The sequence below is a fragment of the Tachypleus tridentatus genome, chromosome 5 (genome assembly GCF_004210375.1).
Source record: "Tachypleus tridentatus isolate NWPU-2018 chromosome 5, ASM421037v1, whole genome shotgun sequence".
NCBI lineage: Eukaryota > Metazoa > Arthropoda > Merostomata > Xiphosura > Limulidae > Tachypleus > Tachypleus tridentatus.
This window is the reverse complement of record NC_134829.1, coordinates 46,284,270-46,309,433: the sequence shown is the minus strand read 5'-3', so window position 1 is coordinate 46,309,433 and position 25,164 is coordinate 46,284,270. Positions and strand designations below refer to the sequence as shown.

Genomic DNA, 25,164 nt, shown 5'->3' with positions numbered 1-25,164 from the left:
AAGTTAACCCTAAATAGATATGACATATATAGGTTTGTAAACTGACCCTTTTTTGTTAGCTATTTTATAACGTATGCACATGAAAATTGTTCCAAGAGTTAGTTAACACTACTTATATTTAGCATCATATAGGTTTATAAATTAATTCTTCAACGTGCTGTTGCAAATATGTTTCACTACAGGGATACTTTTACCAGTTGTATCTCTTCGTCATTATTAGTTTGTATCAGAAACAGTAAAGTTGAAGTATTAGTCGGTGAAATTATTTTGTAGAGAGTTCGTGTCACAAAAATGAAAGTAATTTTTATAGTTTACTTTACATATATTACATAGACACGCATAAAACCAAGACATTTTTGCAGCAGAAGTAGAAGACTTGTAAAATGAAATATTTGAGACGGTATTTATATAGAAAGATAATTTTATCTATGTAAAATATACTGAAACAACGATGTTGTTTTGTATTTTATTTTATACCGTCTCCGTAGGGCCGAAGTAATACTATAGCAGCTGTTTCATTTTTCTAGTATAATATCCCAAAAGAAAGTTCATAATTCCACCGAATGCAATTTATGCAATTCAGAGTCGTTAGTAATATGTATAATTTCTTTTAAGCCACAAACTGAAATAAATAATATAGTAATACTTCTGTCTACTTACCTTCTTGTTGGTTACAAATAAAATTTAGTTTATCACTGGTGGCCAAATTTGGTTTGCAAGGAAACTTTTCTACAATGAAGTAATCGAAGCTCGTTTTCCTTCATTTCGACAAGGTATGGCGAAGTCACATGGGGTACACCCGTTCACTGCACCATGAAGCAGACGAACATCCGGGAACTGGACTATTTGTGAAATGGTAGTTTAAGAAAAAACATTGAGTGACACTTTTTATCAAATCCAGACGATTTTCGAAGTTATTGAGAAGATACAGTGAATTTATGTTAAAACGTCTGAATATTGTAATCTGTAGATTTATTAATGTTTGCCTTGTGTTTTTCTTTTCACTATTTCTATATATATGAAAGAATCAGAGCAATTTTATTTCGTTAAGATTACTTTTATGACAGTTTTCTTTCGTTTTTTTTGTAGTATATCTGTCTAAAAAACGTTTTGGACTCTCCAAAGAACGCTGGCCTGCATTTTCTTAACATCCCTTTAGAGAAAAAAAAAAAACAAAAAAACTTTTGGTACATTGGCCTTGTAACTCTTATTGGTTGAACATTCCTAAAATGTTTTCAGTTCATGAACATCAACCCTTTGTTTCATTTGTATCCGTATACAAATCTTTTGTTTTGTGAATCCACTAAACTCTAATTGCCGATTATCTCTTAAAAAGCGTTTAGTTCATAAACCACCTAGCTAACAAATTATCGCAACATAGACTTACTAACTATAGGACTTGTAATCAAATCATGTCTTGTTTTATGATTTATCTGCGTGCACGTGAGAAAAGTTTTCAAAGAGCAAACAAAATAGTTAGTGTTTCAGAGCTTAAAAAACGAGTATATCTTTATTTTTCTTTTCCATACAAAAAAACACATACATAGAAAAGTAAATATCAGATGTATGTTAAGCACCTTAAAAAATCAAAGTATGTTAAAGAGCTTACAAAGTGAGATGCATAAAAAACATGTGAGTTAAGAAACTTAAAGAAAAAGTAATTAAGTTAAAGAGCCTTTTGTTTATTTATAGTAAACCAAAGCTACATCACTCTATCTTCTCTGTCCACGGCAAGGGATCGAACATTAGGTTTTAGCTTTGTAAGTTCGTAAAACTACCGCTGTCTCAGGAGGGGACGTTTAAAGAACCTGAAAATCGGCATGTACAAATAAAGATGTACTTTAAAAAAATTGAAAAAATTAAGTAACTTAAAAAGAACTTAGAAACGAGATGTCTGCATAAAGGATTTATCTTAAGCCTCTTAAATATAATAATAAGTTAACTATAACATGTTTTCGGAAAATAAACAACTCCAGTCAGGATAAGCAAAAGAAATAAAGATACTACTACAGCTCCTGATTATTAGGCCTAGAGTAGTGGCACTTCATTCCAGCAGTACGTGTTTTAAGCATAAATAAATAATGGTAATAGAAAGAAACCTTCACAACTAAATATTGCATGTAATTTTCAGCTATCTCACCGGTTGGAACATATAACTTGCAGCTTCAGTGAAAAAGAGCAAAAATGTTAGATTTCTAAGTATCGTCTATCGTGCATGTGGAAGATGATAACATACAAAAAACAACAACCAGAAAATATACATATTTTACTAAGTGCCCTCAGGCAATCATTAAATATATAATATGCTTCTCGTTACCTGGGATATAGCGGATTGTACAGTGTTATAAGATATGTATTTCATACGCTTTCAGCATGTCTGCAAACAGGTTCTACTGACCACAATTTTTCAACTCCTTTTTTGGATTTGTTCCTTCACGCTGAATGAGTGCAGAATATTAAATAGAATTACCTATACACTCCCATAGAACGGTTGTTGAGTACAACTTATATAGATGTCGCTATATTTTTTTTTTATTTATCCACGGATATCTTAAAACATTTCTCATGTAAGGGGACGAAGAGGAACTACAAAGTTCCTGAACACCCCAGTTGGAGAGAGAACTCTTCTGATTTTTCTCTCTCTAAACTGAACCCCTGCCACGTTAGTTTAGTTTAGTTAGTTTTTTATTTAACTGTAACGATTGCCGTTAGAAGAGAATTACATGATAATCGGTGCCTAATGGAGGCGTAATGAAATTACGTATAGAAACGAAGTGAAATTCGTAAAGGTTAGTGAAATACTTTCTGTGTATTCTCAATAATATTCTTTAGAGATGAAGAATAAACATTTTAATTTCTTCTTTTCAGTTTAAGTAAAGAATCTCGTGGTACATCGTATTCAATTTTCTTTACAATGCACTTTTACAAATCCCATCACTAATATTCTAGCTAACGATACATATCCTAATTTAGCTCACTATGTGCACCTGACGAGGTAGATTTTGTTTTCGAAAACAGGTTTCCAGTTTTGTAAAAACAAATATTATCATCTCAACTGTTATTATATCATTTACATTTTTCCCCTGAATCATGTGCGGGTACGTATATGTTTGTCTGCTTTGGTAGAACACTTGTACTCTTTGAACCGAAAAAAAGAAGTCCTTAAAATAGCATTTTCCGTTATTAAATGTAAACCGTCTTTTTTTCTCACCATTTCAAATCTTTCAATAGTTATTGCCTTTACTGAAATTGAAAAAGAAGAAACCTGCCTTTCATGGTAGTTGGCGGTGGGTGGTGATGACTAGCTGCCTTCCCTCTAGTCTTACACTGCAAAATTAGGGACGGCTAGCACAGAGTAGCTTTGTGCGAAATTCCAAAAAACAAACAAACAAACAAACAGCCTTTCATGGATTGAGTTGTTTTGGTGCAGTCTGTGCCTTTTATTGTTTTTTTTTTTTCACTATTAGAGACTACTACATTACAAACGAGATGACGCTCAGTACTGTTATTACAACTTAGTACTGAAAACTTCAAACGTGGTACAAAATTTTAATATCCAAATAAAAGATGTCAAACAGTGCAGGTGTCCAATGTGACAGTTATAAACTATGTTTAACCACACACCTCCATATAGGCAGATGATGCAATAAGTTTACTACACAGTTACTACGTACAAAGGGTATTTTGGAACAAGTTAAACCAAGAAACTGTATACAGAATAAACAAAACTGGATAAAAAAAACGTGGTTTTTATTGGTTTCCTGATATACATAAATCAAGAGAAAAAATATTATGACACATTGGCAATCAAGTGATGGAAAATGGAATGTGAAAACTCGCAGCATGTCACATGCACACACCTATATCATTCTGAACATGTATATTATCAGGAAATGTGACATATGAGGCTGTTTGGATAACAACACAGAAACCAAGTTTACTTCCAAATAATGTGGGATCATTTTGGCATGACAAATACAATGTTAGTTTTGCCCAAACATGAAAAAAAGGTTCTTGGTTTATTAAAGTAGGAGCCCAAAAGGAAGTAAAAGATTAGTGGGTTAAGAAATAAAGGAGGTTAACAAACGTTTTATTAAGGTTAAGCTACAAGTTTATTTAGAAAAATAAAAGTATTATCAAGTGATGTACAGACTAACAGAAAATGGCCGTCAAAAACGAGGGGAAGTAGTTTCATCTCTGCACTTTAAGCTTCATATGAAAGACAGATAATTTCCTAAAGTCCTAAATCCCTATTTGTAAAAAGAAATGTTTAGGCAGAAACAAAAACAAAGGAGATAAACTATATGATGCTGCATATTGAGATGTAATCCAAATTTTTAAACACATCTGTTTCTCTATATTACCAGAGATGCTATGAAATATGAGGTGTAAATATACTAACTAATCTGCTTAAAGATAAATTACTGATTACATCTACAGACAAGAAGATGAAAGGGGTACAAACTTAAAAAACAAAACAAAAATTGAATAATTATTTTTCTGGCTAAATCTGCACAGTCTTATTAATGTATTGAATGTAACTCATTAAGTTTACAGTAATTGCTAAAACCTTAATTTTTCCACCTAGCTTATAAATACATTTCTAACTCAGAACTACATGTTATAAAGCAGTAGTTCCAAAACTCTTTCCATTCTGTCATTCTATTTTAAAATTATTCCACACAGCACATCATAAGAAAGTATGATTCATGCAAGACTACAAAGAACGAATCACTTTTCTGTTAGTTCGATGGGTGAATTTGTTTTCCCATGTAAACAGTCTATCCACCACTGCTTATTTTATTCCATGGAACTCTTGGATTCCATACGACATAGTTTAGGGAAAGTAGCATGATGAGACATGTATGAAAACTCTAAGAATGGTATGGGAGTATCAAAACAAAACAGTTTGATTTATCGAAGCTGAAATGGTTTTGTATGTAGTGTATATAAAATTTAACATTCCAGTGTTGAAACTAAACAAACAAAGGTATATGTATCTTCAACTATTTTCTTTGTTTTAAACATTCAACTCCTACTGGCATTTTAATTTAAGAAGGAATTCAGAACCAAAATGTAAAATGATCATCTGACAAGAAACCAGTTGTTTTTTTCTCTTCTTAATAGTTCTAGTTGTGTAATAATTCTGAAATATTAAAATGTACATTTTTCATTTCTTTTCCCTACACTCTTACCAAGTACACATTTCCAACGTACCTTACAACAAGAACAATTACAATTTACAACTGTCAGTGGTAAGTATTTGGGTTTCACTAAGTAGCTTGAGAATACTCACAGTCATGGACTTTGTTAGCTTTTAATGAACAGCTAAATATCTACATACATAACAAGAAGGTACACTTGTTCACAACACTGTTTATGACTTATAACAGTTCATTCAGAATTTTTACCTGCGTACAACAGTGATTCCTTTTGGATTACACACCACACTTGATATCAAAGAAAACAAAGAACTCAACATTTATTTATACACTTATCACACTCACTAGTCTAAAGTTCAGGAACTCCTAAGTGATTAAAAAATGTAATTTTATAAATTTCTTACCTGCTTCTGGAATCAAAGACAAGTATTGTATAAAAAAACGGAATAATTCTATTTACTCCTCTCAAGAAGAAGGCTTTGGACCTTAACGAATTTTAAGCATTTCATGAAAGAGTATTTTAATATTTAAGTTTTATTGATAAAAGTTTTTGTCAAGAGTTGTATGACAAAAATTACTAAAATAACAAATATGACACAATTTTTAATAACTAATCATTCTCTTTAGTCACATTAAAACTTTTATGCCATAAGTTTATCATGCAAGGCAATTTTTTGAAAACAGTCTTTTAAAAACACTGTATGAAATAAAAAGTTATAAAGCTATAATGAGAAGGAACAAATTACTTCCATGAAAATTTAAATTTTACATTTCAATTTTATACGATTTATGTCACATTTCTGATTAATATAAGGAAATTTATCATAAAGTAAGAACAAATCATTTAATACCTTTAAAATATTCAATAACTAGATGTTAATTATAGGTAAGAAAGTTGAAATTGTTGATATTCTGATGTCTTAATACAAGGTGTATATTCTCATTTTGTTTATAAAACAATCACTGATATTTTATTCTGATACAAATCAAGAAGCACAGAGAAGTAATAAATTTAATTAGGTCAGTTTTCATTGTGTTCTTTTTTCTGTAATAAACACAAGTGGCACCAGGAGAACAATAAATCCAACGTGTTTTTCTTGTAACAGTTTTCTCATCAGAGTTTTGTTGATAAAAACTTACAAACTTACTCCTGTAGAATAAAACTGGAAAAGACAATAAAAAATGATTCTAACTCTGTAATTATCAAAGAGCCAAATGTAATTTATGTACATTTCCTCTGATTAATAAACATTTGTATTTTGTACTTATGGCAAAGTTACTAAGGCTTTCTGCTGTTATTTCTAATTTTGAATTACTGACCAAATGGAAGGCAACCAGTCAGTAGCACACTTATTACCCATGCTAGAGGACTGACTGCCACTCTTCTAACACCCGCACAGTTTTAATTGTGGCTGTAGAGTTCTGCCATAGGACTAACCCATGCTTTTAATTATTATGTCCTTTAGATTGGAACTACAGTAAATCTTAATTATTAAAATTAAAAGTTGTTTTCCACATTAATCAGTTTCATGTTACTATTAAAAAAAAAAAGGATTATAAATAATATGTTATAGAAAGATTAACTTAAATATGTTAGAAAATATCCCTACTGGAAGTTCTGCAAAAAAAACTGGATTGCACAAATCAAACCCAGAAAAACATACAAGATATTAAGAAATTTTATTCAATTTATTTATATCCAAAACGGCTCGTTTGGGTTGAGAAAATATTTTACATAGAAGAGCGAACCCAAACGAGCCGTTTTTGCATATAAATTTCTCAACAAGTGGGTTTGTCGACATCACTGATTATTCAATTTATTATTTACCCTGATAATAATTTCTTCTTCTTATAAGTAAGAAAAAACTAAAACTAAATAGTTTATGGTTTTTTTGTTTTCAACAAACTTTTATTGTATTCAGGTGTTTTAGGTAAATTTCCAAGACAAAATACTTATTGCCAATGATGGGTTTATGTTAATAAGAAGGATCTCATGGCACATACAGAACATTTCTTGTGTTGGACACCTTACTCTATTTCAAAGTCGAATAATTACTAGAAATTCAATTTATGCCTATTTCGCACAAATTTTCCTGTGAAAACTGGTAGTCCCTGAGAATATAAAGGGTGACTGCCCAAGTATTCTAAAGATCTGTTAGTCCGAAATTAAAATTGAATGAATAAACAAATTCATAGGTCCCTAACAGACGACTTCAATTACATATGAAAATTTTAAACAATGCAGCTTGGAATAAGTTTGCCAAACCAGCTATTGCTTACTACTTACTATCATTTTTACTATAAACAACAGAAGTGTTTGAATCAAACCAACACTGTAGTTTGCAGCTCATTGCACTTTGTTAGTGTCAAGGACATTTATTGTTACAGCACTGTGAAATAAGAATCTTGAATTTCTCTCACGAGAGGAAGATTACCAAATCCAACTTTGATGAGTAATATGCCGACTTTGCAGCTAACACTATCTATTGCATATGAGAAAATAACATTTGGAAAATGATGATAAATATTATCCATTCATTCATGAAAAACTGCAACATCTTACATCATATCCTAAGGTGATTTTGTCATAAAATTTCACAAATGTGACCAAACTATCAATGTAACATTTAACTGTTAGAAAAAGAATACATCTTTGGAGTAATAGATCCTTGGACTAATGAACCATCATCAGATAAAGTTAATTGCAAGTTACTTCCATAATAAAATAATATTACTGTTTAATTCAAATTCCTTTTTTTTTTTGAAGTACAGTTACAAATCATTTAACTACATGAAATGTTTATCAAATTGTTTTGGAATAGAGCTAATAAAAACGTACTATTCGAAAATATCATACTATGAAAGTAAATAAAGGTTTATATGATCAAAATATGAATTTCATTAAATATCAACATAGCTTATGACTAAATAAAAGAAAAGGAATATCTTTGAAATATCCTTGGTAGTTTTTCTAAGATATTGAGGGTCTAAAAATAAAGTAAATAGAATGACTAACTTATCCCAAGCAATACCAAGTAATAACTATTTTCTAATCCATGAAGTACAACAGTAAGAATATTAACTTCTCAACAATGTAATTAGTTTTCACTGTAATTAAATCAGAGAAAAACCAAAACCTTTAATATCACATGCTATAACTAAGTAAGGCACTACCCATTGAAATGAAAACTAGTGTTTTATCTCTGACACCATTTTCAATATATTTAACTTACAGATTTGGATATCTGACCACTAGAGATAAACTACTACAAGTCGTTATTCACCTTGTAAGTTAAATGAGAGCAAATAACAACTAACTCTTTAAAAACAATAGGAGGTATTTAAATCAGTTTGCAGATACTGGAATATTCATCACACAGTATGACTTCATACTATTCAAACTGTTTGAATATGAGATATTAAGATTTAATCATATGCTTCTGTGTCAAGTCCAAAAATCCTTGAAGTGCTAATCAAAATGTTGCCATATTTCCAAAGCAGGATCTCTGGGATGATCCAGATTTAATGTGTTAAAACAAACTGAATATTTCCAATCAACTTCTTGGAGTTGTTACTGTATTGTGTTAAAGTGTAGTTATTTACAAATATCTAAATTATCACTTTTTTCACACAAAATTCATGAAAATACTTAAACAAAGAAGAAACTGAACTTACAAGGAAGGTTTTTTCAGCTGAGCTAGCTATGCATAGAAACATATAAATTTTGTTTACTTATGGAATCATCCACTGTTTTAGAAAACTTTTCTTAACATTCTATAGATAATGAAGTAAGTGTTTGATTTGTTCTTCATTATTACACAATTTTTTGAAAAACTTTAATTTTTTAAAAGCAAAATGCTTGAAAGATAAGAACATTTATGATAAAACAGACAAAACAACAAGCAATTTGAACAAAGTGTTTTTGTTTCAGGAAACAAAGTATCAAATATCACAAGGAAAAAAACATAACCATAAGAATGCCATTCTGATAGCAAGTATGAAATAATTATATACATCACTCATAATTTCGGATAATTTCTAGACTTTACATTACTTATTTTTAACCTAAAAATGATATAGAGGAAGACAATATCAACACAGAAATCACAACATTTTCTAGCTATACAACTTTTCTAATAAAATTCTATTTAACTGCTAAAAGAAGCAATTTTTTAAAGCACAGTGAATACAGTACAATACTAAAATAAACAAAATATACTACAGTTTTCACTTCTTTTTTAGCTAGTTTACTATGTTTATACATGCAGTATAAGGATCCATCATACTGCCTAAACTGATAAACAGAGTGTTGGGTTATAGTTTCACAGATGAAATGTAACACACACAAATATCACTATGATAAGCTAAGTCGAAAATCTCTTCTATACACAACACAAAAACCATAAACACATGGGGGAATAACCTTCTCTTAAACACATTCCAATCAGATTTACGTGTTAAATCTTGCTTCTTTACAGAAACGTGTAGCTGGGTGTTTTGGTGATAATCCACATACCATAAATCATTTTACACAACAAAAACACTTTAAAAGGCAATACACTTTTGTTCCTTGAGAACCCCGATCTTACGATTGATGCTATTTATAGTCACTATTTGACTGCAAAACCACTAGTGCACTTCACTTTGATTCAATGTGTTTAAACTACAAAAATGACAAAGAAATATACGATTCAGACATTTTTTTAAAAAACAAAGCCACTTTTCTTCTTTTCAAGTAATTAATAAAAGTTAGCAGCAGTAGGAAAGAACTATAATATGTTAATTAACAGCAATAACTGTAGAGTATTAGTAAAAATATGTTTATATATAACACAGCTCTTGCGATATTGATTCCATACATGTCGACCAATTTATCAACTGTTATCCTAATCTGTGCAATGTAGTAGTAGAATTATGAAAGGAAATTAATTAGAATATAAAACACAATATTTAGTTCGTTATTTTCAAAAAAACAGAATAGCAAGGAAAGAAGAAAAATTATAGAAATTGCCCACAATTGAAATCCGATTTTTAAAACCATATACCTGTTAGTGTTTTTGTTTGCCTTTAAGTTGTTGCTTTTTAAACTGAATGTTTACAAAATTTTTCTCTTCTTTTTTAGTACAAACTGTTCAGTGATCAGAACTAAAGTTTGTCTAATCCTATAATAATAATTATCATCATTGTATAATAATTATTATAAATATAATTATAATTATAAATACAATAGTAAATTATAGTAGATTACAAAACGTCGGGAAGTTCTCATAAACTAAAAAGATACAGTGAAATTTTAATCTTTCTCAAGATTCATACCACAGATAAAATGCAAAGAATTTTAAACAAAATATGAGAAACTGCTGCACATATATTTTAAACAATGTCAAAAGTTTTGAACAACTATCATAACAAAAATGATGAAAAAGAAATTATGAGATGTCTCTCTATGAATTACAGACCTCAGAATGTTTGTGCTTTCTCTCCACCTGCAACTTGCTTGAAATAAAGTGATATTAGGATACAAGCTGTGAAGTTCAATGAAATGTATGAAAATAGTAAACTAATTTCAAAATAATAGTTAATTTTTTGCAGTTTTGTGTCCCTCTTTACCCCCTGTACACTGATTGGTCGTCCCATCTTTACGTCAACTCTTTCAAACGTCCATTTCCTTGTGTTTCTTCAGGTCTTTGACAAAATTTCTGAAAAATAAAAAACAATTATTACACATGTTGGACATTTTTGAATAATTAAATAACAGAAAGAAAATAGTATTAATAAATAAATAAAGCAGGTTGCCTTTTGTGTTTGTTTTTTTACTTATGAGTTTTTCACTTCATATTTTTTAGATAAATTATTCAAATAGAGACAGATCAAAAAGGATAAAAATATTACCATTTTTATTACAATTATCACAGTTGTATATATTTCATATTTATCTTGCATGTGTTTCAAACTGGTCATTTTCCTCTAATAAAACAGTTTTTGGTAGTCAGTGATGTCGAGAAAACCCACTTGTAGAGAAACATATATGCAAAAACGGCTCGTTTGGGTTGAGAAAATATTTTACGTAGAAGAGCGAACAACATTTCGACCTTCTTCGGTCATCTCTTGTTCGCTCTTCTACGTAAAATATTTTCTCAACCCAAACGAGCCGTTTTTGCATATATAGTTTTTGGTAGTCTTACATATAACGTGTTACATAATTGTAATAAATTTACAAATCATAAAGATTTTTCTCAGTACTTTAAAGATAATTTGAGATTGTGAAAAATATATTATTATTATTACATGCATAATTCAACACACTTCAGTATATTACATGTGCTCATCTTAAAGAAGTTTCTAGAGTAAAATCTAGGATAGTGGTTGCTCAGGTATGCACAACATTATAATATCAGTTTCAACAAGAATCTATACTCACTGTGTTAGTTGATATTATGCCTGTCAAGATGGTAAGCTCTTTTCTTCAGTATCCTGGAACATTAAAAACTTCACTAAACATGCTGTAGTGTATTATATATAAAATCAAGGTTTAATTATAAAAACAAACTTTAAAATCATGATTAAAATGAATAGAAAACAAAAAGGTTTATAATGTAGCATAACATTTTGAAATAACATAGACCTATTGGTTCACCTTGGCTGTTCCGTCTTCTAAACTACACTAAAACTATCAAAAAATCAATTAAAAAAAATCTTAAAGATAGCCCTCGTCATTTATATTCTTATTTTGAGTAAGCAGACCTCTTTTGTGCATTTTGAGTTAGTTTTACAGGTTTTAAAATTCAAATCTCCAGTAAGCAAAAAAACTAAAAACAGAAATCACAGGAGAAAAATAAAAAATAATGGATTATAGTTATCCTAACAGCAATTAGTTGTTCTTGAAAGCAGTTTTAATCTGAATCAATGCACTTAAGTTAATCCAGGATAAAGACTACAAAATAATCAGCTCTCATCTTTACATCAAATCTGTAAAACCAAGTGTGACACACAAATGAAGATTAAGCAGCCTGTTTACAGGTATGGACAATTCTATAAAACCAAGTGTGACACACAAATGAAGATTAAGCAGCCTGTTTACAGGTATGGACAGTTCTATAAAACCAAGTGTGACACACAAATGAAGATTAAGCAGCCTGTTTACAGGTATGGACAGTTCTATAAAACCAAGTGTGACACACAAATGAAGATTAAGCAGCCTGTTTACAGGTATGGACAGTTCTATAAAACCAAGTGTGACACACAAATGAAGAATAAGCAGCCTGTTTAGAAGTATATGCAGTTCCAGAAATATAGATGTTTCCTGATTAGAATAAAACTCACAGACGTCTTTGTTTCTGAATGTTCTTTCTCTTGAGCATCTTCAAAATTTGTATCTTCTTCCCAGTCTATCTTTCCATTGGTAGAAACAAAATTTTCTGCTATTTCCTTCAGTAAATGCATCCTGTTTTCATTCTATAGAGCAAAGAAATATACATATATATTTGTACTATATACTAGTTTTCTGTTCTGTATTTTTAAAACCTGTACTTAACCCTATTCAATACGTGCACTAATTAACCAGTAGAGATTCTAAGGGTTAGACTTACTCTTGTCTCATTTAGAATTGTTAACCACAGGAAGCACGATTAATCAAGAGCAGCATCCATTGCCCATGTGATCACCCTTAACCAATCATCAGGACCGGTTATCAAAGTTATAACATCTGAATGTTTATAAAGTTTGAACTTTTTTAACTGTATGTAAATAAACAACTACTGAAAAGTAGTTAAACTTAGACAAAGTTTTGTTGGTTTATTAAATTTATTTTCAGATAATGTATATATACTAACTGGTTAGTCAAGAACTTTCAAATGTAAGGAACTGTCATAATACAGCAATATAAAACAGTGATAAAAATCCAAGATTGGCAAGCAAGTTGAATAGTTTTAGGCAAACTGCATCAATGAAAAGAAGCATCTTAGTAAAGTACTGAAAAGATGTTTGTTTGTTTTTTGAATTTTGTACAAAGCTGCACGAGGGCTGTCTATGCAAGCTGTCCCTAATTTAGCAGTGTAAGACTAGAGGGAAGGCAGCTAGTCATCACCACCCACTGCCAACTTTTGGGCTACTCTTTTACCAATGAATAGTGGGATTGGCTGTTACATTATAATGCCCCCACAGCTGAAAGGGTGAGCATGTTTGGTGCAACAGGGATTCGAACCTGTGACCCTCAGATTACGAGTCGAACGCCTTAAACCACCTGGCCATGCCGGGCCTAAACAATTTAGAGAGATAAATTTGCCCACAAGTACATTTGTTTCTTGTGTGTTTTCCTATAGCAAAGTCACAACAGATACCTACCGAGTCCACAGAGGTAAGTCAAACCCCTGAATTTAGCATTGTAAATCCGTAGACTTACTGCTGTACCAGCGAGGGATCCAAGATGATGTATAATAACCCAAGTGACAGTTATAAGTTACCATAGATGGTGATTTTGTTGAGAAAATAATTATTTTTATCCCATAAAAGTTTAATTTTCTGATTAAATTATTTTAATAATAAATTATAAATGAAAAACAAAATAAATTACAACCATCCACACAATGAATATGATCCTGGAAAAGAAACACAAAAAAATACCTCAGATTTCATTTTGTCCATTATCTGTCGTTTCTCTGCTTTTAACTTATCAACCTGCTCGGCTGTCTGCGCATTTTTAATTCCAGACACCTCGAGCCAAGCAAGATGGGCATCTTTTTCACTTAGAGCTGCAGACAAAGCTTTTTGCCTTTTGAAGAAAAAAGTAACTTCTTATATTTAAAAATCAATGATGTTAAAACTAATTCCAAGTGTCAAAAATCAAAATTTTCTACTACGATTATAGTACAAGATCACCAAAGTGTTGCAAATCATATTATTTGAATTGCTCTCTGTTCTGTGCAAAAATAAAATCAAAAACTAATCCAGTAATTAATGGAATATTTTTAATGTTTGAAAAAATGAATGAAAATATTGCAGGTTCATCAGAACAAATAAAACATTGGGGTGGGGGCATTCAGAAGTAATTCAATTTATCTGATAGTCGACAAAAACAATTCAAAATATTCAAATAGTTGACACAGTAACAAGTACTGTATTGTACATCGAAAAATGTATAACATACAAATTAAGTTCTTTTCTGTACATTACAGAGTTGCATATTCACACACACTTACCTTGTTGTGTGCATTTGATATGTCACATTACTTAAAATGGGTTTTGTAAATGCTGACTGCATAGAAACTCTAAGTAAAGAAATTTTGTTCATAAGATACTGGGGAGGAGATCTCAATGATATTTGGGCCTCTAAGTTTAATTATTGGGGGCACTCGCTCAATGTATTTATATACTTGTTTTGTCATTTGGACATTTTTTTTACACTTTACACCTTCAGGGTAGTTTTGATGATTCACAAAACTACAACTGTTTTTTCATTCACCATCATATAGAAAACAAAAAAAAAAGTCCAATGAACTGCTGTTTCTTTCAGTGTCCCACATTAAAATTGAAAGTATAGTTCAAAAACTATCAGAAACCATAGAAAGTCTGCATGTTCTAAGTTCAAGTACTCCTGGTGATCATTGAGTTTATAGAGTTGATTCACTTTAGTGTACAATTATATGTTGTGATGTGTGACATCTTTGAATAACATAAGAAAACAATGTTAGATGATGAAGTGATATGGTTAAATAACTTGTCAGCTTCTGTGTGTGTTGTATTATAATACAGTGATGACACATTATCAGGCACTGATCAATATTACAGATGCATGTCAAGCTACTTACTAATTTGGATTGTATTAGTTCCATCAGTAATAAGAGAATAACATGCTGTACTTTGATTTGTACAACTCAACAGATGGTTCTTGTAACATAAACCAAAGAGCATGAGTGATAACAATGTGAGACCTAGGTAAAATTCATATGAAAAATGTTTTGCACCACGAACCTGATCCATAAATATATCCATGAAAGTTTTATTTATTCTACAAGAAAATAGAAATAAACAGTTGAGCTGAAAACCTTTCATGGTCATAATGTTTCACTGCAAACTCCATCACTATCCTTTGGATGTTGGCAAAATGTTTTTGTATTTGTATTGCAAGTGTTCTCCCAAACTTTTATCACTGCACAGGAATTCTCTGTTACATACCTCACAGAGTATTTAATTTTACTTCCTATCTTTTACATTATACTGAGTATTTCTGTCCCCTTCCACCAGGTTGTGTGTAGAGAATTAGGATTTCTGCATGGACACTTTTCTATTTGTAAAGTAACATTCACCACACAACGTATAGAAGTTTGTGATGAAAAGAGCTACATGTATTATATAGAGGACCCAGCAATACAGAAGTTGGAAGGACTATTTTGTCCAGGTTATTATCAAGCATCCATGAAAAGTATGCATCATTTTAAAGTGGCTTATGATAAAGTATGGAAGTAGAAGACATTTCAGATTATGAGAAGCTAAATAAATGAAATGGTAGAAGTGAAAATCCTGATAAAGTGATGAGTATTCACCTTTTATTAATGAACATAAACTGAAACAGGCTGAATATATAGTATGGCTAACTTACATGTATTAACTACTTAATCAGAAGTTTAACAGCTAAATAAATACTTTTAATGGAGAAAAAAAAATCACTTCTAATGTACAATAAAAGGTAGAATTCTAAAGTTATTCTAGCAAATATCTCAGATAATTCTCAGTTCTTTGGTACTCACTTCATTTCAAATGTTTCTTCTAGATGGCACTTTCTCTCTGAAACTAGTTTTTGCAGTTCAGATTCCTTATTCTTGAGTGACACTTTTAAGATTGGACACTTTGTGCAACGAGCATTATGGGCATTCTGAAGTGCTTTTAATTCAGCTACCAGCTTACAGATCTATTAAACATATTAAGTACAGACACTTTCCACTATCAGTATTGTTTAATTTTATATCCTTGATCATTAATATTAAACATTAAAAACAAGGGGTAGCATTTCAAAATAAGTTCTTACAAACAACTAACTTCAGTGATAACCAACACGTAAACTGCTGAAACAGTCTAAAAAAGAATCCATAAGCATCCTATAACTCAGAAAAAATCTAAATTATACAATTCTTACTGAATTTCAGTTTAATTATAAGATAATATAAATTGATATTTTTACTTTTCTACAAACTTTTAATCCAATGTATTATGTGCATGATTATTCACCCTTTCAAAATTCATATGCAAACAAAATCTTATTTACTTATAAAATCACTTCTTATAAAACAAATCATACAAAAAACTTACTCTCGTTTCTGCTTCTTTGTAAAGAGATTCCTTCTGGGCCAAAGCAACTTCCCTATCAACAGTTATACGAACACTCTCCCTTAAACCTTCTTCAAGTTCTTCAATTCTCTGTAGCTGTTGTAGAGCTTGTTCCTGAGTTATGAGCATCCAAAACAGCAAAGATGGATGGCAGGGGATAGGGGTGAAGTGGGTGTGTGGGACAAAATACAAACAAGACAACAAACTTGAAAATAATAATAAAAAAGAAAAAACGTGGTGATGAACAAATATAAAAAATTTTCAAATGAATCTTCATAACCAACAAATAAAAACAAGAAACTATTATTTAAAAATAAATCAAGAAACATACAGATTAAAAAAAAACTAAAAAGAAAGGTAAAAATGAAGGCACATTATTGGTGGTTTGATTTTTGAGACCAGAAACAAAATTAAAATCATAATAAAAGACTGTAATAAGTACACATTAAAAAAGTCAATGAATAAAAATCAAACGAGATTAAAAGAAACTTGAAAAAAAACTAGCGGCACCTGATGGCTGTTGGTTGTGAAAAGAAGGGAATATATATTAAAGTAAGGAAAAATAATAAATTATTTATCACAGCAAATATATAAAAGCATCAAAGTAATAAGTTCAATCTCTATTGTCCTCAAATCAATCCTTAATTTTATGTTAAGTTATGCTTCCTGGTCAGAGTTGTTTTTTTTTTCTGTCAAACACAGAGTTTCATCTGGAAATTAAGGGTTTTTTTTGTTGGCATATGATGTAATTTTCTGACATTTGCTATATCTTGTGTTTTTGTTCGTAAAGAAAGCAAAACATATTATATAATGCAGATTTTTATAAAAGTTTCTAATTTGTAACCAACTGTTATTAAAATATTTGGCCATTTCTTTTCTGCAAGAAAGCTTAATCTGTATTGAAACTAAAAGTTTGAATAGACAAATTAGCATATGCTGTTATTAACTTAGATTGATACGTACTTCACGAAGGTGTTTTATCTTTGAGATAACGAGTCATGGAAGATTCAAGGCAACACTATCTTTACAAAATCTGTTGTAATAACAATTCCTCATGTTGGATAAACAGAATTACAGAGTCATAGGTTTAGGTTTTTATCTACACTAACAATGCAATGTGGATTTTAAAAATAAAATATTTAAACGTCAATGAATTATGTTTGCTCACCTGTGCTTTAGCCGATTCTTTACTAAGCTCACCCTCTCGAAGACGGGCTTCTTCTAACAGCTGTGCACTTTTTGTCTTCTCTGTTTGTTGACTTCTTTTAATATTATTGAGCTTAGATTCTTTTTCCCTCAAAGAACTATATCGAAATAACAGTGAATACAAATGAGGTAATTAATATTATTTCAAATTCAATACAGTTCCATATTGTACAAAATAAAAAATCAGAGCAACCAATATACATTGCCTCATGAAAGCTGTATTGATTCCTGGATCTAAGTTTACAATTATTGACTGCTTCTCTATTATTCACCTACAAGTCTGTATCTATGGAAACATTTAATACATCTGCAAAGTTTATGGAAATACAAGCATGAAGAACTTTAACAAATTGTATTGTATTTAATTTTAACAATTTTTTTTTTCACTACAAAAGGCAAACTTGAAATACAAAGACAATGACGTGACTTTATAAAGTAAATTCAAAGTTCAAAAACTAACTTTTAACTACAGATATTCATGCAAAAAAGGACAAGAAAGACTGACTTTACAAGTTCTATTTCATATTCAATTGATAATTAAAAAATATTTGGAAATATATACTACTTATTCTAATTAAGTTTACTGTTGGTTAAGGGTCTGTTGGACCAACTTTGCCATTAGCCACAGCCACATAACATGTTAAAAGTAAATGGTAATAATCCAACTAAGAAGACTAGAACTTTGTAACTAAGATAATGTATATAACAATTTATTTATAAAACACTACAATCCTTCAATTTATTGTCATTGTTTTCTACCAGTTTTGTGAAGATTACTCTTCAAGAAGTAATTTTTGCAGACAATCTACAATAAAAATGTTTAAACACTACTTATTTGCCAATTAAAATGTGGCATTTCAAAGTTTTTTTTTACTTATGGATTATTTGTCAATTATATCCTGAAGAGTGAATCTCTGAAGTCATAAAAACAATGGAAAATAACAAAAAATATAGAAGAATTTGAGGATTGTAGTTTTTCTTATTTTAATCTGCATATGGATACTTGTATGTGTTTTAGTGATAACTTATTTATGAATAAATAGAAATGTACAGTGTCAGTGTTTCTGGTTAGACTATTAGGTTTGTTATTATTTTTTCAACAACGTTTTGATTGTAATTATACCAAAGATAGTGCAGTTAAAGCAGTTTACAGTGATACAAAATCATGTCTTTACCAAAGACCAAATCAGCTGAATGTACAATCACAGAAACAACTTTGAAGTTTAAGTTTTTAACCTTAATGAATTTAAGCGAGATATCTTAACTGAGTAAATATATTTTAACATTAATTTTAATTTTCATATTATACTTAAGAAAATAAATAAATTACAAGATGATTTTTAACAGAATTTACTCATATCATATAGTTAAAATAACAAGAATAGTGCGTTTTTCTTATAGCAAAGCCACATCGAGCTATCCACTGAGCCCACTGAGGGGAATCGAACCATTGATTTTAGCCTTGTAAATCCATGGACATATCGCTATATTAGCAGGGTATGTACAATAAGAAAATAAACTAGCAGCTAACTAAATTTTAATGACTAATTTGTTTGATGCTTCCTTTCTTATGATAAACATCAATAAATCCATTTAGTCCTTTTGTTAAACAACACACAGCTTGAAACTTGTCTCACAAAAAGATGTGTAAAAAGTGCTTCATCTATCCAGTCTTACACTTGAGTTTAATCTCTCCTGTATTGAAACAGTGTGAGTAGCTTTAAAGTTTATTGATAAAGGGCATAATAAAATAATATTTTACTAGGCTGTAAATAAATTATTATTTTGGATTAAAAGAGACTAACAAAGAAGAATTGCTATTTATCAGTTACATGAGCTATACTATTTTGTTGAGGACCAGCATGGTCAGGTGGTTAAGGTGCTCAACCTGTATAATCTGAGGGTCACAGGTACAAATCCCCATCACACCAAACATGCTTGCCCTTTCAGCTGTGGGGGCATTATAATGTGATGGTCAATACCTCTATTCGTTGGTTAAAGAATAGCTAAGTGTTAGTGGTGGGTGGTGAACTACTCTTGTCTGATAGAATACAGCCCGGCATGGTCAGGCAGTTAAGGCGTTCGACTTGCAATCTGAGGGTCGAGGGTTCGAATCCCCGTCACACCAAACATGCACACCCTTTCAGCTGTGGGGGCATTATAATGTGACGGTTAATCCCACTATTCGTTGGTAAAAGAATAGCTCAAGAGTTAGTGGTGGGTGGTGATGACTACCTGCCTTCTCTCTAGTCTTACACTGCTAAATTAAGGACTGCTAGTGCAAATAGCCCTCTTGTAGCCTTGCGCAAAATTCAAAAACAAACAAATCTATTTTGTTGGATTTTTAAAATCAACCTGTGATTACAACCTTTTGTTCATGATCACTAAAATACACTTACTTCTGTAAATCTTGTATCTGCTTATTCAAAGAAAATTTATCCTCCTCCATGTTGGACATGATTTGTAACAGCCTTTCTAGTTCTGTGGATGAATGTTTAGCTTCTTCTTTGAATTTTTCCACTTCTTTCTGACCTTCCATTCTGAGTTTTTCTAGCATAGAATTTTTTTGACGTAGCTCAACAATTTCTCTGGTTAAAGATTCATGCTGTCCCAGTCCTGCCTAAATTTTAAGACACTTGATTTATCAAGAGAAAATTATATATTTGTCAAAACAAAATCACATTTTACTTCCTTCATCATCTCCATTTATATACAAAAAGTTCTCTATCTATAGTGTATTTGAAACTTGCTTCTTAAATTCAATTCTGTCAAATTCAGTTTTAAGAAATTTATAATGTTTTTCTACTCTTATAATTAAGCAATCAATTTCAAATGTTATTATATTTCTTCCATTATTCTATATTAAACAAGAAAACAAAGACTCATCAAGCCTAATGTTTTTAAATCATAATATTTTACTTAAAACCCAAATAATTTTGTGTTAAAAATGAATTTTTGTCAACCTGAAAATATACGAAAGAGAACATCTCACCCAAAATGTAGAAGTATTAAAATGTAGAAAAAATAATTAATGAAAACTGATTGTCTAATTTTCTTGAAAATGCATACAGTTCATACTACACCTAATCTGTGATGTTTTCCCAAAATTGTTTTTTGCTCATGTAGTTTCTTATTTATTGATTATTCCTTCTGCTATTTTGTTCAATGATGAAGTTCTCGTTGCATTAAAAAGATGATCTCACCTTATATGTAGAGCACATTGGTTTTGAGTATTATGAAACTGACACAAGCTTCCACTAGCAGTGACATACAGATGTTGTGAATGATTGTTGAGAGTTACGGTAAGGGCCAGTCACGTGAGATATAACCTCGTGGTCTGACCACCAAATAAAAAGCCATCCTTACGCTTGAAATTTAATTACAGCACAAAGAGGACACAGTAGTCTATCTGGATCTAACCAAGGAAAAAGGTGGGAAATGGAAGGAAGGAAAACTGGTGAGGAATAATCCTCCCAAGCTGCTGACATTTTGGAAAGAAATAATTGCTCTAGTTAAAAGAGAGTACATGTGGAATGTTGATGACAAATAAAACTGACCTATGACATCCACAGGCTAATAGAGGAAGGAAATAGGTCTTAAAAGATATGTGGAAAATCAAGCACAAGGACAGTGGTTCAAACAGAGGCAATAAAGAACCATATTCACATCCCAATCCAGAAGGATCACATGCTGAGGTGGACAGCGACAAGAGGAAAAATGTAGGAATTGTAAAATCTTTACAGTAGTAGGAAAAATGAAAAGTGTGGGATGAGGCAATCCAATTACCTTTGAACCAGGAGAGAAAAGACCCCAGATCAAAGAGATAAATGAGGACATTCATAATGTGAGGTACCCTGGGTCTAGGATGAGTTCTCCCAATGACAGAAAATGCTATACTCCTGTTGATAAACATTTGTAGAAAAATGGTGCATGAAACAATTAAAAAAGAAGCTAGTTTCTGAGAAAAACCAGATTTCCTCTTTAAGGGCAGAATAAAAACCAGGAATGAAGCTAAAGGATATGAAAAGCTGAATAAAATGCAGATGATTAAAGCTGACACAGAAGGAATGGAATACGAGAAAGAAATAATGGAGGGGTAATATTAGAGCTGGAGAAGCTATGGGAACCACAGTTGGGGAAGCCAGTAAGGAGCAATCAGCAGAAGGACTTGACACAGAGTGGCATAGATAATTGAGATCATCCTGTGGAGAAGATAGATGGGAGGATAAACATTCAGGTATTTATTGGTCTAATCTTAACTGAAAGAACTGACAACCAGAGCAAAAAGAGGAGGAACCAGACATCAAAATAAAGGTAATTCAGTACTGAGCATAATATTAATGTCTTATGACTGATTATAATATAAACTTAAAAAGAATTGTGTGAAGGTGGATACTATGATAAATAACACAAACATCTTAACTTTCACACTGTTTATTTATAACCTTATCACCACTGTGCCTATTCCATACATGGACTATAGTCCTGTATTCAAGGCTCGGCTTCGTGCCACTTGGCAGTTAACTTGGAGTGAGTAACATGACAACAAGCTTTTCCAAATAAAATCCAATATTGGACTTTGGCCGTCTAGCTTCCATAAGGTTCGGAAGGAGGAAGTTGTTCTAACTAGACTACGCATTGGTCACAGTTTTTTAACTCATCATTTTCTTTTATCTGGAACTGATGCACCAGTGTGTAGTTTATGTAACACTCAAATCACTGTAAGCCACATTTTACTTTCTTGCCATCATTACGACTCTCAACAACGGCACTATTTTAAATATGTTCTGTCCCAAGGTTTGTCCATAACATTAGACAGTCTTATTGGTGACATTGACACTGTCCACCTTGATAAAGTTATTAGTTTTTTTAATGGTCATTAATATTTTTAATGTCATTTAAGTGTTTGATATTTATTCATTACACCTTTTTGATTGTGGTTCCCTTTTAAGGGTCTCAATCTCTCTAGTTTGATTTGAAATTGGAAAATGGCCATGACACTAAATAACTCGACACCAGGACTGGAAAGGCCAACTTCAGGTGACTAACGCTGCTGTTTGAACTACCCGTTAGTCGTCCTGGTGAGTTATTACTACAATTTTGCTGCATGTCTTTTAACACTTTTATTACTTTAGTTTTTGATACTGGCCATAATGACACATAACCCAGAACCAGGACTGGAAAGGCTAATTTCAGGTGACTGACAGTGGTTCTTGTACTTACCTGTTAGTCTTCCTAGTGGGTTATGATCATTACCATTATGAAAGTCTTTTTACAAGTTCTATTACTGTAGTTTCTCTCTTAAGATTGTAGACTAGATATCAACATTGGTTTTATGCCATTTATGTTTTTCAATTGCTGTTTTGTTTTACCTTCATTTCTTTTTATGAATTTTACTACATTTACTTTACTTTTACCTTTTTACTGAACATTTGGCAAATTATTATTACAATTTTACTACATGTTTTTTAAAACTTTTATTACTTTACCTTTTGATAATGGCCGTAATGACACATAACCCAGAACCAAGACTGGAAAGGCCAACTTCAGATGACTGACAGTGGTTCTTGTACTTACCTGTTAGTCTTCCTGGTGGGTTATGATCATTACCATTTTGCTAGAGAAAGTCCTCTACAACTTCTCTTACTCTGCTTTCTCTCTTAAGATTATAGACTAGGTGTCAACATTGGTTTTAAGCTATTTATGTTTTTCAATGCTGTTTTGTTTTACCTTCATTTCCTTTTATGAATTTTACTACATCTACTTTATTTTTACCTTTTTAACGGACGTTTGGCACAGATAGCCTAGCTGCTTTGTGCCATAAAACACTAAATCAACCAACAACCCAACCATTTATAACCTATTATTATGGTATTCATATTACCTCATCACATATTTTGTATAAACTTTAGGAACTCACTATGTATATACTTAAAACATGTTATACATTGTGTGATGCTCATGATAGCTTTGTAGGAAGAGGTAGTGCCAAAGTAGTGTTTTAAGTGTGCTGTCTGTTACTTGTTTTCAACTCCCAGTTCTTAATGCCTTCTCACAGTGCTTCATGTGATTAATTAATCAATAGTCATTGGGCACAGAAGTATTCCATAGGCCAGAGTTGAAAGGTAATGGGTCAAAGATGGAAGTGGGTATAACTCAAAAAATGGATCTTCGTATCAGCTTTATGGTGGCTGCTGGATAGAAGCTTCAACAAAGTTTATGTAGTATTGCAAGACTGCAAGACATTTCTGTCATTGTATTCCTTCATAGAGAGTGCTAGTGCATTTTCTGACATGTATAAAATGTTTACACAAAATGTAATAAGGATGTGGCATTATCTATGTCTGTAGTTAATGTTAATCTACATCAGAGATAATAAATTCTCAATAACAGTAATAATATAATGGGGTAGTAGGAGGCTGTGAACCCTTATTAGCATACTGCCCCTTGTTCCAAACTACTGAGATTGGCCTAGTCGTAGTTATATGAAGGACAAATAGATAGACACATACATATTTTTATGCTTTATATATATAGAAGTGAGTAGCTCACCTGTTTTCTTTCTTGTTCCATATAAGCTAATGCCTCTTTCAGTTTTTTTAGCTCCTTCTCCAAGATATCCACATTATTCTGTTTTCTTCTAGTTGTTTCTGTAATGTTGTGACTTCAGAATTATGCACCAAACTAATTTTGTTTGAATCATTTTGTTGACTCCGTAAGGCCTGAAGTTCTGCCTGATGAATAAAATGATTACTTTTTGTAGTTAATTTTATGATATTATTTGATGTAAATATATAAAACCTAAATACAGGATCTATCAATGTATAAGAAACACTGCATAGTTTAAAGCTACAGTTAGAAAGCTGAGAAGGGCTTTGACAATTTGAGAAATGATGGAGTATCTCTTGAAATGGTCCCTCACACTTTAAAGGCATTTTAGGGGTTTAGTGTCCTTCACATGGGTGAGAATCAAGTGCTGGAAAACAGGGTCCATTGAATAAGTACTTAATTAATAAATCAACTCAGTAAGCTTATGCCCATTGGTTTAAAAAACTAATTAAAATATGTGCCTTTGTAATATTTTTAATATATCTTTTTAGATACTCATATTAGGCCAGTCGCTAGCTAATGCACAAGTTAATATCAGCAACAAGTAGGTTTACAAATTTGGTGGTGTTGTCAAAGGCTGCCAATTTGTAATACTGCAAAAGAGGTATTATTGAAATGTTTCAATGTATTTGATATGTATTTATTATGATCTGTATATTTATTTTAAATTATAATTTACATTCTTGAAAATAAAATGTGAACTGAGTCACATTAAAGGTGTATTTTATTATGAGCAGAATTACAATGCTTAAACAGCAGAAAAAGAGCATATAGGCTTTCAGATTTAATTATTTTAGACCCATAATTTCTTGTACATTCTGCAGGAATTGTTTCCATGATGTCCTATTAATAATCAACATACCTT

The 25,164-nt window shown here is 31.2% G+C and overlaps 1 protein-coding gene and 2 long non-coding RNA genes across 4 annotated transcripts in view; 2 read left to right on the top strand and 1 right to left on the bottom strand.

The window, feature by feature from the left end:
* LOC143251082 (uncharacterized) overlaps nt 1–1,358 on the top strand; it is a 92,687-nt gene extending 91,329 nt beyond the window's left edge. For both annotated transcript variants that reach the window (XR_013028491.1, XR_013028490.1), the window contains one exon: nt 774–1,358. This is a non-coding gene — a long non-coding RNA (uncharacterized LOC143251082). The remainder of the gene's footprint in view (nt 1–773) is intronic.
* Nucleotides 1,359–1,839: 481 nt separating this feature from the next.
* Nucleotides 1,840–25,164, top strand: part of LOC143251079 (uncharacterized) — a 40,471-nt gene continuing 17,146 nt past the window's right edge. Inside the window, exon 1 of the long non-coding RNA XR_013028487.1 lies at nt 1,840–2,789. This is a non-coding gene — a long non-coding RNA (uncharacterized LOC143251079). The remainder of the gene's footprint in view (nt 2,790–25,164) is intronic.
* The window catches only part of LOC143251248 (uncharacterized), a 28,462-nt gene continuing 7,031 nt past the window's right edge, over nt 3,734–25,164 (bottom strand). The window contains exons 2-10 of the mRNA XM_076502693.1: nt 24,243–24,354; nt 20,090–20,310; nt 17,653–17,788; nt 16,467–16,598; nt 15,908–16,068; nt 13,785–13,932; nt 12,486–12,617; nt 11,584–11,636; nt 3,734–10,861 (exon numbers count right to left, since the gene is read on the bottom strand). Coding sequence (XP_076358808.1) covers nt 11,607–11,636; nt 12,486–12,617; nt 13,785–13,932; nt 15,908–16,068; nt 16,467–16,598; nt 17,653–17,788; nt 20,090–20,310; nt 24,243–24,354 — 1,072 coding nt within the window. The 3' untranslated portion in view covers nt 3,734–10,861; nt 11,584–11,606. The remainder of the gene's footprint in view (nt 10,862–11,583; nt 11,637–12,485; nt 12,618–13,784; nt 13,933–15,907; nt 16,069–16,466; nt 16,599–17,652; nt 17,789–20,089; nt 20,311–24,242; nt 24,355–25,164) is intronic.